General features: G+C 38.1%; 1 protein-coding gene across 2 annotated transcripts in view; it reads right to left on the bottom strand.

Moving 5' to 3' along the window:
- LOC110442831 (receptor-type tyrosine-protein phosphatase S-like) overlaps positions 1–17833 on the bottom strand; it is a 135614-nt gene that overhangs the window by 65996 nt on the left and 51785 nt on the right. For both annotated transcript variants that reach the window (XM_021486644.1, XM_021486643.1), the window contains exon 2: positions 2278–2439. In XM_021486644.1, coding sequence (XP_021342319.1) covers positions 2278–2439 — 162 coding nt within the window. The remainder of the gene's footprint in view (positions 1–2277; positions 2440–17833) is intronic.

The raw sequence follows: 17833 nt of genomic DNA on the forward strand, positions 1-17833 counted from the left end.
GTAAAACGTTAGTATACTACAGTCTACAATCTGTGAACAACGATAGTATACTACAGTCTACAATCTGTGTGCGACGTTAGTATCCTACAGCCTACAATCTGTGTACGACGTCAGCATCTTACAGTCTACAATCTGTGTACGACGTTAGTATCCTACAGCCTACAATCTGTATACGACGTCAGTATCCTACAGTCTACAATCTGTGTACAATGTTAGTATACTACAGTCTACAATCTGTGTGCGACGTTAGTATCCTACAGCCTACAATCTGTGTACGACGTAAGTATACTATAGCCCACAATATGTTTGCGACGTCAGTATACTACAGTGTGCGACGTCAGTATACTACAGCCTACAATATGTATACGACGTTAGTATACTACAGTCTACACTCTGTGTACGACATTTGTATACTACAGCCTACAATCTGTGTACGACGTTAGTATACTACAGCCTACAAGCTGTGAACAACGATAGTATACTACAGCCTACAATATGTGTACGACGTTAGTATCGTACAGTCTACAATCTGTGTACGACGTTAGAATCCTACAGCCCACAACCTGTGTACGACGTTAGTATCCTACAGCCTACAATATGTGTACGACGTCAGTAATCTGCAGCCTACAATATGTGAACTACCAAGGTAGAGAACGTCGTTAACAAATTGACAAATTAATCCTATAAAACGAACAATTAGCATTGTTGGTGTATGTATTCAATATGACGACGACATGTATGATAATTGATCGTTCCATTTCATTGAGGAAGCCTGATCGGGCCTCACAGTTACAATGCACACAATTGATCAGCAGCATTTGTGGACGTAAATTGACAATTACATCAGATTTAGTGATAATACGCGACCCGTAAAGTAGTAAACGAATCAATCCAGAAATTGATTACACCAGAGTTTGTAGGAAACCGTAACAAATATTCGATTTGAAACATCTAACTATATTCTTTCATTCTGTTAAGCTTCATAACCGTGGCACAGATAATCACATTTTCGTGATAAAGTCGGGAGTCCCCACCGTACGGGTATTTACAGCAAGCAGCGGCTGTGCAGATTATAACTGTTTCAGTTTGTCTCGTAAGCGGCTGATTCCATCAACGTACGGTGAAAATCCGTGATGTCACAGACATGAATTGCGTTGAAATGATTAAGACTTTTTTTCTTTCAGTTAAAGTGCAATTTACCTCCAGGATTTTACGATTACACCTGAAAACGGCGATTGATTTTTGGGCATGCATCAACTGAATTAGGCTAAAAGTCCAAGGAACTTTAAAAATCACAATTGAACCTGAAAGCCGACCCAAGACCACCCCGACATTGACGTTTGAGCTCACTTACTGACCTTAGATAGAAAAAAAAAGAGAAATGAGACCATAGGTCCAGACCATCTGCATATATTGTGTAAACTTAGCAAAAGTTTGGGTTCTCAGCATTCTGTCGATATTATGTTCTTCTTTACTTCCTGGTTTCAATATGGACTGATTGAGTGTTTACATGGTTCCCATTTGCTTCAGTGTTTGCTGAATTCTGATATGAAAACCTCTTTGAATCTAAAAAAACCATTATCAGACTTTTCACCGTGTTTCTATAGTTTACCATTTACGGAAGCAAGTAGACCTACGTGTCATCTGGATTGTTTCCCGATCTACTTATTACGAGAGAAAATATCTAGTAATAAGGGGTTTATCTATCACGTAATAAAGGAATACGTTTCTCGCACCTCAGACAGAGAAATCCTAGAGTTTTCTATCTCGTCCAATCTGTCTGGCACCTTTACGCTACAATGCGCGCTTTTTCACACAGCAAGGTATCTATCCGCGCGCTAATGCAAATGATAAACTCGTACCTTTTTGTTAATTCTGTTTTGTTGCTATATTTATTGTTTTCATATTTTAGATACCTAATGGTGTAAATAAAATATAATCTATACACTAAGAAATATGTTTTCTGCTTTACAAGGACGGACTACAATTATTTTACGCGAAAGCATTCAAACGTAGCTTTAGAAGTGAAGAGGCCATATTTATTTGAAGCCCCGGACTGTATACTTGTAACATAGCGAAATTGAGAAGTTTTTCGAACTTAAAGATGCGCGTGTGAAAATCTATTGACAACCAAAACGGAAATATAATTATAATTATCTTTTAGTGAATATGTATAGGGGGATCACATGGAGAACTCTTACGATACCGTAGGAGTAACACAAACGAACAGAAATAAGCACTGAACACATATTCAACGCTTTTGTGCGACAAACTTACAAAGCTGACAGCCTGGTCCCCAACCATTGTCCTCGCATTCGTCCCGGATACATTCCCCCGTCACTTTATCGCACGTTTGGTAGCGCTTGCATCGGCACTTCGAGTTACACTTGTATCCAAACGTTCCATCCCGACACTCTTCCTGAAGGGCGTGCAGCTCGTCTGTGGAGTAAAACAGGTAAAATTAAAGCCATTATCAAGTAACGGTCGGGTTTAGAGGGTGTGTGAATGGTCTATCGGGAAACAAACATAGATAGATGCTCAGTATTGTGTCTGGCAAAAAAGCAATTTACGTTTTTGTGGTGCGTCATCAAGCACTTTCAGTAGTACTTTTATTAGTATTTTTTATCGGTGGAAACATGAATATGCTTTTGTCGCATTAAGTCAATATGCAGACGGTATAGGGCGTGTTACAAATGTACTATCGTTTGGATGTAAAATTATATGATAGTTAGAATCATCGAAACAGTTTTAAAAATGAAACAAATTTATAAATGTTTGAGTACTTTCCGATTTATTTAAAGGATGCATATTTAACATGAAATATACCATGACACCAAAAGTACACACAGTCCACTATGTTCACCTATTATACTGTAGGTTAGGGCATTTTACAACCATTATCGCGCCAACATCGGGGCAGATAGTGCCGAACCAAACACGGAGGACCCACTAACGAGAACATCAAACAGGCAGTTTAAATCTGCCGCTATGACAACAACCCTTGTGACAGATATTTCTTGTGAGTGATCTATTTTATTTTACATTAATTTCTAATATCTAAAACGTTTAAAATATAAACTTTATTTAATTTATTAACAACTAATTATGAAACAAGTTCATTCATCTTATATTAATCACTCTTGTTGGTCCGGATGTTAGCGCGTCTCCCGGGAGGTCTTATTGTGGGAGGAAACCGGAGTACCCGGAAAAAACCCATGTGTCGGGCAGGTGACCCCACCCTTTTCACGTCCGATCAGGGAATCGAGCCCCGGCCGCCTTGGTGAAAGGCAAGCGCGTTATCCACAGCACCACCCGACCACCCAACGTTTGAACCCAACCCTTGTTTGTTTGTCTGTAATACAATGTGTCAAATAATTTTAGCATGAATGACTTATTACACTGATAACAGGAAGTGTGATGCCGAATAAAGTACAAAATGTATGCAGAATTATCCTTCGTTAACGACAAGTTCATCCACAGACAGTTAACGCGCCAATACCCAGCGGCAGGGCTACGGAACACAAATCACGAGGCCGGACTGCGGATTACAAGGAGCCGTCCAAATTGTCTTCCGCCGAGCAGCCTTCGTACATTTTACTGTCTTGATCCCGTCCCCGGGGCCTACTACCTAAGGCACTTGTTGATACAACCGTAATCCTATTATATGGTAAAAGGTAGCACGCGAAAGAAGAATGAGGCGAAAGGTACCACTTCTAGTAAATTGTACCGGTTAGAAATTGTACCGGTTAGAAATTGGTTAGAAATTGTACCGGTTAGAAATTGTACCGGTTAGAAATTGTACCGGTTAGAAATTGTACCGTTACGTGAAACTGAATTTGGTAAGTTCACTGTTAGTTTTGAATTAGTTAATTTATTTTAGTACACGATAATTATTGATAATACATACACATACTTAATAAACCAAACACTAAATTATATGAGAGAATATATGCCTTCCTTAATACCAAAAAAAAAAAAAAAAAAGACTCATCCTCCTTTATTCGGGTTTTTGTTCAACAACTCTGAAAACAGATATTTTAAAATTATGTTCAAGATAGTACACGTATGATATTATAATTATGTAACTACTTATCCTTTTTTACATTTTTTTATTTTTTCGTTATGGAGGCCGAAAACGTATTTACAAGTGTGCCACTTAATATTCGTACCATTATATGTACCAAAAGCTGCATCGAAATACATTCGATTGTTTTAAAAATAAAATGAATTCGTCCCCGACTCCTTAGTCAGCACATTACTAGGTAAGATGGTTTCTTGAAAAAAAAACACCCGTTTAATTCTAATAGTATAAATAGCTGATTGTTAATTAGCTTCAACTCGATCACAGCAATTATTCAAAGTTACCAGTAAAACTGGGAGCATACTGAATATTACATTACCGAGTCTCTCCGAACGACAGTTTTGATTCACTTAAAAGATACTTTGCCTCCATGATATATGGGCAAATGTGTTTTGGGGAAAGACAGTTGGACAAAGTCTCATGAAAACGCAATAATTTACAAGTAAACTGGAACGTATTGGCGAGACATCCTTTGTGTTCAAATAAGTTATCAAGTTTCAGTATTTTATGTGCAGTGCGCTTCTCGACTCCAGCAAAAACTGAATGACACTAATTAAACGTGATGCGCCACCAATAAGCACCAATAGTGAACGCCTACAATTAGCGCCTACAATAATCTATATTGTGACCCCGTTGAAGCTTTCAGTCTAAGGGTTTATAAATCACTGTAATGTTCAATTGGCACATCCATTTCCTCGCGACACTGATGGTCAATAAGCATGCTTTACTACCGTTGGACGTGCCATTTGTTCTAAGAGTAGATAATACAATTTGATACCTTCCATACGATGCCATGATTTACAATGTGTCCATCTTGGCACCGATTTATCACCTGATGCTATTTAATCAGACCTTTGTGAGCTGAACATCGTTACAACCACCCCGGCGCACGGCCAGTTTTCTTTGTCACGTTCAACTTGTCCGCCATTGCGACTCCGCTAAGACCTTTCTGTGTTGAAGTAGCGACAAGGATATATGCGTCACGTCAATTTTCTTGAGAATAAATACCTTCTTGCATGATATAATGCTGGCGGGCATGTTTAGATAGTCATTCAAGTAGTCAACTACACCTATTTGGGAACGTTTGGTGGTAAATATTGAAAACAGTCGGTCCTCAATGATAGATAGTTAATGCACGAGATCAGCTATACAAAAAGTGATGTTGCAATGCATTTCAGAAAGATCAATCACGATTTTCTCTAGCAATCTCATCTCCCCTATCATCTCTGTCAATAACCAGATTTTGAGTTTACTGAATAGGCTGCTATGATTGACGACAGGCTGGTGACAAGACACAGGGATAGCCATCTTCAATCGCCTCGTCTTTACAGAGTACTGTCTAGTGTACGTCTGTACCAGCCTCCGATAGCGATACTATCTACACAGATAGGTGACGACTGCCGGTATATCGGGGATTAATGACGCGATTCCATATGTTCAACAACTATTATGACGTCAGTACTAAACACATACGCTGATTACCAATTTAACGTTGGTAGGTTATCAATACTGCACGAAGTGTAATCTAAAACCAAGGAGGCGCCAGACTGAAGACATTTGTCACTTAAACTGGTATGTAATTATTCGATTTTCATGTGGCGTCAAGTTTCTCTTGTGACAGGTGTACTTCACATCTTCGTTAAGCTAATGACGACAAAAGGTGACAGCTGTAAAATGTCGACAGATGGTTTCGTCAAAAATATATTATCTCTGTATTATGAATTTCCGCTCATTCTTAACTGGTCATGCTTGACTTGTGTTCGAGTTATTTCCCTTGAAATATATTAGCATTATTGATTACCCGACTGACGGCAAGTTTCAAACGTGTTAAAATTCTACCACTTCGGCGGTTTAACGACGTTTTTTATAGCTCAACAATATTGATTTTTGGACAACATGTCCCAAACATTTCGATAGAATATGTATTTTGGTATTCGAATAAGTTTGAAATAAATATTTAACGATCGACACCACGCGTGTATTTGACACGTGCTGTGTCGGCCAAGTAAAGATACTTGGCGTTGTAGAACGTTGTAGAATCGTACGTTGGTTGCTGAAGCTGTTGACCTTTCGCAACAAATTTTCTCCCGACAATCTCCTTCACTCGGGTGTAGGCTGTGTTATATAGACAACACCGTTCATTTATTGCCCATCCTGTGCCATTAAACGTGTGTTAGCTGCATCGTTCTCCAATAGAGATCCACTGCAGTTGAAATAGCTGGGATGTCTTTTATAGAAAGCCATATACCGGTGTCGTAAAAGTCGCATTGCGGGGGTTTCCTGTAGCGGTACATAAAAGGCAAACACTTAGACCAAAATGGAACCCACACCCGACTTATACGGTTTCTTTTAAGTGACACGGCATCAGTTCCGCGCTTTATTGCATGGTCTTCAATTTTCCGTGACAAATTTACCAGCAAGTAAAGTTTTTTATTTTGCGCTATTGCCTTTAAATTGGACACGTTATATACCTTTCCAGGGTAGAGCCCACGCGATCTGTGGATCAATTCCGCCATATAACAGCACATTAAATTAGACAAATCAACTGCTGTGAAGCCCTTTAAAAATCAAACCTTTTCCCGAATCAACTCGGTCTCCAGGAGTTCCATATTTTGATGACAATTTGGTCATAACTTTAGATGACCTGAATTGTAGAAAAAAGATTGTCCTGACAAGGCGGCCGACTGATTGGAATCGGTGGCTATGTATAAACTGTTCGAGAGTTAACGATGCAGCAAGTGATGACACTACATATATATCTAAAACTTTCATTCTATGTCACTTACTACATTTGGGGTAATGTATAATAGGGCCAAATCAGACAAACGCCTATAGTAAAGGATCGAAATTGATGTTCTTCACATTTATGACGGTACATGTATGAACCACAGTTGCTAACTTATAATGACGTAACAGTCAATACCTTTTCACAAGAGAAGAAAACTCTGCAATACGTAAAGACGGAATACATTTTTAACAGTTTTAACGTCTGATGGAATAGGTGTTTTTGCGGGAACAATATCGCGTATTCTATAGTTAACATTTTATTAAGGCTACAATACTTCATCGGAAAGGGTTCTTGAACTTCCGTCAGAGTTTGATTTTGACGTCACGATGTGGCAATTTCAAGGAAAAATACTCGAGAACATTTGATCTGAAAATATTTACGTGTATGCGTTCTTTGTGGTATTCCTTGATAACAAAAGTCTGACTTGGTAGATCTATTTAGATGCACTTAATATTAATCAGTGAATCCTAGACCCGATGACCTTGGACAACGAGGTGTTTACAGTGTCCGGTGTTTCGGGTATTCAACCAGTTTCCTCATTGTAACAATACATTCGACGTTTACATGTGCATTTCGAATCCAATCTGCACGTAATTCACAACAGCCAACGACATGTGGAAAAGATTGCTTCGTGTACATACTAGAACACGACCTATACACGATAGAGACACGATTCGGGTTGAAAGATCAACATTGTCACACGTCGTTCTGTTGTAATGGTGGGAAATGGCATTTATACAGCGAAGTCGGCTTTACAGGAATGCCAGGTGTTTACGCACGGTTACAGATGCTGGGGTTGGAAACCTCGCGAACCCTGTTGTATACAGACGGTGGTACATGCACATATAACCAATACACACAATGGTGTGTCTTGCAGACATACGGAACTACAGTAGGGAACGGAGCGAACCTGGCTTAAAATATTCTTCACTCCTTACATTGGTAATAAATACCATAGCCAACACATCGATGAACGCCACGTCTGAAAATGTACTTCAACTCACTATGACCTTAAACGATAGAGCGAAAAACACAGCCAGCTGAGGAACAAGTGGCGTATCAGTCAGGCTATGTTCACATCGAACAACTTCAACCGTCTTACTGAGTGACGTTAAAGTGTAAAACTACACACTTCGTAGAGGAATGCTATCATAAACAGAGACATTTTAAAAGACTAAGAAAAAAATAGTAAGCAATGATATAGAGTTGGTATATCAGTCAGAATGCTGCAGACATATTAGAGTAATGATATGCTATAGATTTAGTAAGCAAATCAATAGACTGTAATAGCCCTGGTTTGGTATGCCAGACATCCATATGCTCCCTCTCTCGTTCGGGTCCCGTGGGTTATCCCCCTTACCTCTCCGTGATCTAATGATCGTCATTAGGTTCTCATCACCTTGATGTGCACGTGATAAACGTGGCGTTCATCATCAGATGACGGTAACACTAGGGATTCGAATTAGGACGCCATTCCTAACGCAATTCATCTGTGACATTATTATCACCTCGTTATCGGGAAATGATGTCATATAAGTATGTATGTATATCAGATAGAGAAATGGCAAATATGCGTCAGTGAAAGCTACTGTGATATAACCTAATCTTTCGAGAGCTTGTATACGGTGTGAGATACAGTGTACTAACATCACGAAATGTAGTGAGATCTTTTCAGGGACACGTTTATCATTTTCTACTGTACAAACGAAGATCCCTGTAGGTTTAACCAGTTTTATCCAACTGTATGGTAATGATTCGTAAAACTGTCTTATGCTTTTCATGGTTCCCCATTGTTTACGATTTACTGAATATGTGGTTAGATCGGTATCCATACCGTTAGCCGTTGATTGACTCTAAAATTGTCTTCTGCGCCCCCATGAACACTCAAATGATGTCTGCCTCTTCGCGTTCGCCCAAGCGAGGAAGGTTATGGGCTATTAGACTGGCCCCCGTCTCCAGAATATTCAATTATTTTGGAAAATAAATAACTTAAATAATTTTGATCATTTGGATGTCCGGATTTAGTTCTAAACTAGAGGGAGATACAGTAAAATGCAGTTGAAAAAATGTTCATATAAAAACCTTCGGGGCCAGTTACCAGTCTAATTGGCTATGTCCCCTGACCGAAACATGCAGCCCTCTGCTTGACGTCACGCTTTGACTGGGTAACGGTAAGGACTGTTTTGCCCGTTATCAGTATAATATGACCGTATGGACTGTCATGATACCTTTTCAATGTTATGACGTTTTTGTGAGATGACAAGTCCTCAAGAGACCTCTTCATCCGTGAACACCGTCTTCACGTGACCTTGACCCTAGCGAGGACGTAAAACACCAAACAAACTATGGTTGTCCCCGGTGTTCTATGAATCCTGCTCCTCCCGTGATTAGTCTCAATCAACAAAGTGCAGACATGAATTCCAGCTGTCCAAAGAGGCCATTTGTCGAAGCGGTTGACAACATTCCTTTTCTGACTAGACGATTTAGGATGCTGACAAGCGAACAGGCAAACAGACCACGCCAATATTGCACTATACAACGGTGTCCAGTGTTTCTGTTGGGTTTAATTAAGCCTGATTTACGTTCCCCAGTGGGTAAACAATGGCGAGGCGGAATAACGGACTCGTACATTAGGAGCGGACATCGGAGTGTAACTCGAGGGTGATGTATGGGCGGTAATGGGACGCGGTTTTATGCAGCAGCCCCTAATGACGTCATAACTACCTGCTCGGGATCCGACATGAGGTCACAGTCACGGCACCAGAATAGGAACGAAGTAAAAAATTAATATCGGTTAAGTATGATGAAATTTCATCTCTAATTCAATAAGTCTAATTTTCTTTCATTGAAGAAGAAAACAGCGCCCATAAAAGTCAGTCATGCCGACCGAAATATATACAATTTAAATCAACTTTATTATTGAATTATAAATTTAAAAATGACATCTGATGGCAAAGACTTGCAGCCTGATTGACAAAGTCTGATAAATTATCTTGTCTGATCTGGTATTTTATCAAACATGTCTGATATGATATTTTGGGTTAAAGTACATTTGAAAAAGAATTTCTCCTCGTACACAACGTTAAAAAGATATTTTTATACGATCGCTAGCAATTTCCAAATCATGTTTGCGCAGTCGAGTGAGGTCGGTATTAATGTCCGAAGTATTTAAGTAAGGTTATGAAAAATAACTATATTTTAACTGTTTTGAACAATAAGTATGTGTTACCGTTATTTAGAGATTTTTTTTATCAAAAATGATGTGTGAATTATAATTTTAGAAAAAGGATATTTCTACGGCAACTTAAGTTTTATGTACAGCTGTCGGTGGTGTAATCTTCCAACACATGAACATTTTTTTTATCCAACAAAACTGTGTTTGATTGTTACCCCTATCTCTGTCATTGTCGCACGGAATTTTGTTTAATAGGAGTGTTTCTTTGACATAGTAACTTATTCATTATTTACGACATTCGTATTTCAACATGCTTCCCTTTCAGAGTCAGTACAGGAAGACACATTTTCTATTTTTGCTTGTTGACGTCATAGACCACTTGGAGATTTCAGCACCACGCCCATTTTCCGACCAATTAATCTTACTTTGGACAAAAATCTAAGCCTGTGTCTCTTTTGATGTCATCTACACCCGTGGCGAAAATTAGACCAAGTACGGTAAAACGGTGATAAAGTGACGATAAGAGCGCGTGAGAGAAGAGTTCCGCGCGGAAGCGAAGCGATAACATTCCTGATGTTTTTGGAACATTTTGACTTTGATAACATTAACGTATTTCAATATCTCGTACTTGGTTGCTTTCTCGCCAACAAAGTGACACTGCACAGGTTCCGTCTACGTTACAGGCGAAATCCCGCGTAACATTGAACTAGCCGGCAGTTTACTTAACACACGGAGAAAATTGTGTCTCATGAAAGTCGTTGTTAGCTGCCTTTTTGTTACAAATTTCAGATTTTTATACTAGTGTATCAATAAATGATTAATTACACAGGGATATATAGATGTATAAAGAGAGATTAGTTTGAAGGCATTCCACAAATGTTATAATATATATGTTGTCAACACAATATTACTAAAAAAGAAAACTATATGTTTATGCAATTAAGCTAACTAGTGTGTGGTTTCTTCCGGTTCGACGTACCACGCCCATGCGCAGTAATCGAATCGTAATTATGTCGAGAATACCATCTGGTGGTTACAATGCATTATATACAAATGTATGCAGACTCGATACAAGAGAACTGCATCTCGACTATTTCCACGACCCGAAAGTAAAAATATCCCCTAAGTGGTTCTGCAATATCCATTTAGACCGAATTCAGCCTGTGAGTTCGTATAAACAAATATGGCGACGCCTGGTATCTAGTGGCATTCCCGATTTACCACGTAACAAGCCACACTGCAGCGAGCATTCCAAACTTATCTCACCAATAAATACAAACACAAGACACAGGTGGATCTTTATTGTTCTGACTGACATTTTAACTTCTGATCAGAGCCAGGTTTCGGATTGCATTTCCAGTACAATTTCTACAGATAAAAAAATGTTCCAATGGCTTAGTCGAATAAGAAGTAACTTTATCATGAAATGTTACAGATTTTTCCGATATATGCACAAACTGGCGTTCCTGAAATACATAGAATGTACACGAGACGTTATAATACACGACCCGCTTTCCAAATATCAGCTCAAACTGTTTTGATGACATCCAAAGTGTATACATACTACTTCTTCCTGACGATTTAGATAACAACCTTCTGAATATTTTTGTAAAGCTTTTTCAAACATGACTGACGGCAACATGAATTAGTGTAGATTGATAACTAAGCCCACGTTATTCCCTGTACAATTAGTATGGTGCCAAATTCCGTTATGGAACACGTATAAACGAAACTGGAAGAACGGCGTTTGTTTGGCGTATTCACACTTCTTTATACAATCATTTGAAACAAGTGACTTGTAATCTCCGACAGCAGGCGGTGGATGTTAAGGTTAAAGGGTTCACTAAACAGTCTGGTAAAATAAATGTATATATACAATACACGAAATCATGTACCAGAACTAGCCAACCCATCCTAACACGTGGTAAACAGAGTGAAGGTGGAGCACATCTGTTATGATAAAGTGGTAATACTACTGTTTCTATTGGCCGTAATTATTGTAATAACTGACAGACGGACCACTCAAACTTCTGTTTACTTACAATTCCACAAGGTAGAAGGGCATCCTCACATGATTCCCCTGTCGATCATTGTAACTTCCGGTGAACGTAACGTCACTCAAGCATGACCGTGGGGTCAGGGGGAGCACGTGTAACTATGCTATACACCTGTTTTTGTTCAGCACGTACAGAAGACAAGGAATACAGTGTAAACCTCTGGGGCACGTGCTTCAGAGAGAAACCTTGATCTGTAACGGATGATGGATATGGTCCGATACACCTCCAACAACCCTAGAATGTAACGGCCATTACACTACAACGAATAGTAGATAAGGTCGGACGGATGGACAGAACTAGCCGAAGTACAGACAGAACAGATAGTTCAAGGTCACAGGTTTCAATCCATGTAGGATAACCGGAAAAAAATGTATTTTGCTCTCTGCTAACAATTATCAGGCATGCAAAGAACCAATGATAATTGCTTTCTAAATTACTTTGCAATCGTTCAAAAGCCCTTGTATGTTGAATTATATTACTATACTCCATTTCGAGGTACTGCCGTACTCCAATAAAAAAGCTAATTATCGAGTTGTAATTATGGGCCGAAGACAGTTCGGTCAGATCTGAAGACATTTCGTTCTGACCTGTGGAGCTAGGAGATGACCTGTTCCTTCCTGTATAAAATCAGTGGCTGATGGCCACTGTCCACTAATGACTGATGACCATTCCGGTGCATGGGTCGTTGTCTGGTCAGACGTATCCGACTGACCAATGACTCTTATAATTCCAGTATTATATTCATGACTTGAGGCTACAATTGCTCTTTGGCAGACCTATTTGTGGTAGAACGTGGGGCAAGTATTTTTTTTTGGAAATGACCAACAGGCTAGTGAAATTTGTTCATTAATGTTTCGTATTCATGACTTGCATTAGCACGTCCTGTAGACCGGTAGATGCACCATAGTTTTGGCCAAATGAGTATTGTATTACTAGAAAACTCGGACATTGGGAAAGATCATTCCAACACAGTCTCGTTAGGGAATAGACATCTCGTGCATCGCTCATCTTTTTCGACAGCAATTATCTCTCGTCCATCTGATCACTTGAAAAAAATGACCATTGGTGATGTAGAAGAGGTCAATCGAGGGTTAATACAACTGAGGCTTCCGTGAGTCAGAAACCATAAAACATATTATGGTAGGAAATGTGACAGAAATTATCCCATACTCGGCACGACATGGCCTAGAATACAGAAAATGGATTAAATAACAAGAGAAAGGAGATAATATTCATAGTCCATTATCCCAAAGCCGCCGACATAATTCTGGTTTTACATGTAGCAATTGTATTACCGACGGACCACGCCATGTAGGTGTATTGACATCGGTCAGCTTCGACCGCTACAAAAATAAATCCTTTTCCAATAGCCTTTACTTCAGAATCTTTACAAATTGTCGTTATTTACAATTCTTCAAAACTAAAGTTTCAGATGTGGTGTTAGTTTAAAGACGGATAAATTTAACTTTTCTTAGATAAGCAGCTTCCTACTGTCATACCAGAATACCATTAACGAGGTATCATCGCTATCACGACAGTCTGTCGAGTTCACTTATACAGGACCTTACAGAAAGACAAAAAATTAAGGCAAATAATCCGTCTGTGAATGTGATAAATGTGTTATTTAGATCAGTGTCCCTTCGTTAAATACATTTTTATCCCCTACAATGCCAGCCGTACAGACAAGCTCGTATGCAAATTGCCAGCCAAAGAGGAATTTCTAGGAGCGAAATGATATCGGGCACCAGCAGTGAAGATACTTACAGTCAGTAAATAGATAAAGCTGTGTGACGTGTTTGCACCCCGTCCCCTTCCCATCCATACCCCGAAAAGTATGCTCAGCATTGAAAGAATGGATATATTTGTGTTGAGAAATGCATCGCTTATTATCGGTTGTCATGGTTACACGCAAACCAAAGTACCGATTTCAAATCTCAAAATAATCATGGTTTAATTGCGTTGCTTTGTAAATGTGTGTTTAATGAACACGCGCTCGGTTAGACAACAATCTGTGGATGTTTTAGCGGCTCGGGAGATGAAGGTTAGCTAAGAATTGCTCACACCTATTAAAACGCCATAATTTAAGTCAAGCCCAATACAGTTATACGTATTACAGGGTGTACGCTAACATTGCCAGCTCAGAATTTCTCTTAACACAGAAAACGTGTGGAACATTTTTCAAGAACTCATTTATATACCAGGGTAACTTTTGTGGTAGAGGGTGACTAAACTAGGGCTGTGTTAATAAGTGCAAAACTGTCCTCTAGGTTCTTACTTTTGCGTCAATGAAAAAGAAAATGCTATGTCTAATAATTGGATTAAATGTCCGCTTACGACCAGTGACGTTATGTCTCGCTGCGATCCCTCCGAGGAACATAAAAATTGATTCGTATTTTTCTTGAGTGGAGAAAATTCCTATTTCCAGTAAAAAAAATAGAATTTAAACAAATTATATTGTTTAAAGAATAATCAATACTATCCCTAAAATGTACAAACCTTGAATCATTGTTAATGTTGACAATGTAAGTTACAGCTAAAGGAAGTGGCATCATTGTTGGAACCCACACGACACACAGCGCTTGCTTATTAATCTATTAACGTCTCAGAATATTTCCACTAATTAGTCAAATTAGGCGTGGGTATGACTGGTTCGGTAATATACCAGGCAGTAACGATCGTGTATGAGTGTATTTGCCTCGACTAATTGGATACTTCCTTGTTTATTAGACAGGGTGAAAGATGACATTATAACCATATCCAGCAAAGCAACCTTAGCTTGTGCAAGGAGCAGTATTCAAATGGCACAGTAAATGTGTTTTACTTATAAATTCGTTCTTATTAGCGCTCTCATAAAATTGCTGTTCTCTAAATTGTCGAAGAAAATGTAACGTGTGTTTTCATTTTCAACCGATACGATACAACATTCTTGAAATAATATAAAACATGATTATACTGGTTTCCATTAATTTTATTTCAATCTAACGTTTAATTTCAATTCTTCAAACCCTATTTTTCATTTCTCTCAAACGATGGATCTTATATTTCATTAAACACATTTAATACTTTCGACTAATTAAAAGTACTTTTAATTCGTTGACTTAAAAGTTTAATTGGTTGCTTCTGACAGATATTTGCCAACTCGGTTACTGAAAATGTCACGTCACTTGATTCTCCTATCAAATGCCTCGCCGACAAACAGGAGACTGTCTGCTGATAACTTAGACTGGTCGGATCACGAAGAGTCACGTGCGCATACAATTCGTTGTACTATCTTGAGTGACATCCGGCAGAGAAACCGGAAGTTGATTTATCGCCATTATATGATTGTCTTTCTCGCTGTTTGCTGCCATTCAAATTGAACAATGGATGATCGGAACAGAAACGCACTGTCATGACAACCAATCAGATTTAAAATGTCCGGTGGTGTGGTTTTTCCGTCTCTCATGTCTGTCTGACATCCACCGGGCGGAAGATGGCGGGGAAGGGGAGGGGAAGAGGAGTGGGATTTTTTTTTACCTTACGTAATTATATCAACCAATATAACATTTAAATACACGTTTTTCTTATCTGTTTTAAGCACTACTTCAGGCAAATATTCAAAATGTGACGACACACAATGTTTTAACCTCCGTACATACAACAACATTACGAATCCGTTGGCAAAGTAACTATATATCATTGACCACGTTCTAAAATAACACTTAGGTTGTTTATGTATCTAAGAAAGTTTTTCTAGCTTAACCCAAGCATGCAAACATACAGAAGAAACATATTTTGCCTCCCAGTAATACGTACTTCACCGCTTTGATGTTGTATTACCTGATAATTTATCGTTATCTGGCGGTTGGAAACATACCAGACGTGTATAAACAGATTCTTACTTTCATCAGCCAAGGTTTCAATAGGTCCAATACATATTTTTTATATTTATGTATGTGTCTGGAATTCATTTCCATTAGATATTATCTATTGGCAGTATGTGCATAACACGTGTGAGATGCCAGGGTAAGACACCCCAAATATATTGTATACACATTTCGGAGATAGACTTTTCCAAGAATCTCAAAATTTGCTTTATTACATAACAACATACCAACGTCAGTTCACCATTGTGTGGCGTACTTATTGACTTTCCCCGTAACGTCTTGAGAATGTCATTTTTTGTTTTTATAAACATAACGTACACAGTAAGATTTCATTGGTCGTGCATCATTTATATAGTCTCAAATTTAATTGCTACTTTACAAAAATAACGTTAATTTTGCATATAGCTTTTATAGATGTTCCATACAAATTAAAAAAAAATCAGGGTAAGTACGATCTCAGACTCAATGATAGTGTCCGATCTTTAAGATTGATACATACGGTAACGAGCATTGTTCTGTGTGTTCATAGCGTGATGAACGCTATTACAGATGTAGTACTTAGATGTATTTACCAATGCAGTTTTTATTCATAGCCATTGATAGCCATAGTATACCTTTGCGGACATACAATACAGTTTTGCTTGCGTGATATCAAATACCTACTATTTTAATCAAAATTATTATCAGTTTCAAGTTCTTTTATTTACCAATACAACACAGTATATAGGTTAAACATATTTTACAAATATTACATCACGAGGATTAAATTTTGTCTGTAGGTATTCAGCATTATTTCCCCAATCTACTTAATGTTTTGTCACTTCTACATGACATCACCTCGCTTATCTTTCACACACTTTGACTTTTTTATTTTATTTGTCTCAACACCTTTGCATTACAATGGTATTCCGAGATATATAAATATAAAGATTTCATGTACAGTAATTAGCATGCGTGGTTATATAGAGGGATACAGTATAATAGAAACGGAGATGTACTGCAGTTACATAAAATAAATACTTTCATGCAGGGGACCAGACAGATTTTTTTTTTTTTTTTGATAAAAGTACATAATTTTTTTAGGAATGCTTTTCTTTTAGATGACATTATAACCTTAGGCGATAATACACTATGACGTCTAATTAACATAGAGGATAGAGAAATTTTCCTTTCCTTATCTAATGCCGGACATTCAAATATATAATGGGATTCATCTCCGATATCTCTTACATTACACAATTGACAAATACGTTCATGTCTTGGTATATTACTCCTAATTCCGGCTTCTACAGGTAAGTTACTATTTCTGGTTCTAAACCTACAAAGAGTATAAGCATCATTTTTTGAGAGAATATTTAAGTAGTTTTCGAACACGACTTCTTCCTTAAAGACTCTGTATATGGTGGATTTTGGAGAATATCTGCATATTTCTGCCCAGTTTTGTTTGAACTAATCAGTCAAGTTAAGTTTTATTTTTGAAACAAGCCACTTTGGATTAATTGGATTTTGGTTTAACCAGATATTAGACGTCGGCTATTATATTGCTTAATGTATATGTGTTTATGCAGGACATAGAACTATAAAATGTACTTTATCGTCAATATCGTTTCTGTTACAAGCTGTACAAATTAAAATTTTGGCCTTAAAGGATCTAGTTCAATCAAGTTAAACATTAGATTCAGTTCCAATCTAGTATGTCACAATTATAAACAATACGTGACATGTTAAGTGACGCTTGAGGACGGCGTATTTAACAATAAGCCTCGTTTAAGGCAAACCACTTAATCTATCGAACATACAAAATAAATCCCGGTAACAACAGTTTTGTACACGGACTCGATTTTAATTACGAAACGTATTGTGGCC

This window comes from Mizuhopecten yessoensis, unplaced genomic scaffold (genome assembly GCF_002113885.1).
Source record: "Mizuhopecten yessoensis strain PY_sf001 unplaced genomic scaffold, ASM211388v2 scaffold716303, whole genome shotgun sequence".
NCBI lineage: Eukaryota > Metazoa > Mollusca > Bivalvia > Pectinida > Pectinidae > Mizuhopecten > Mizuhopecten yessoensis.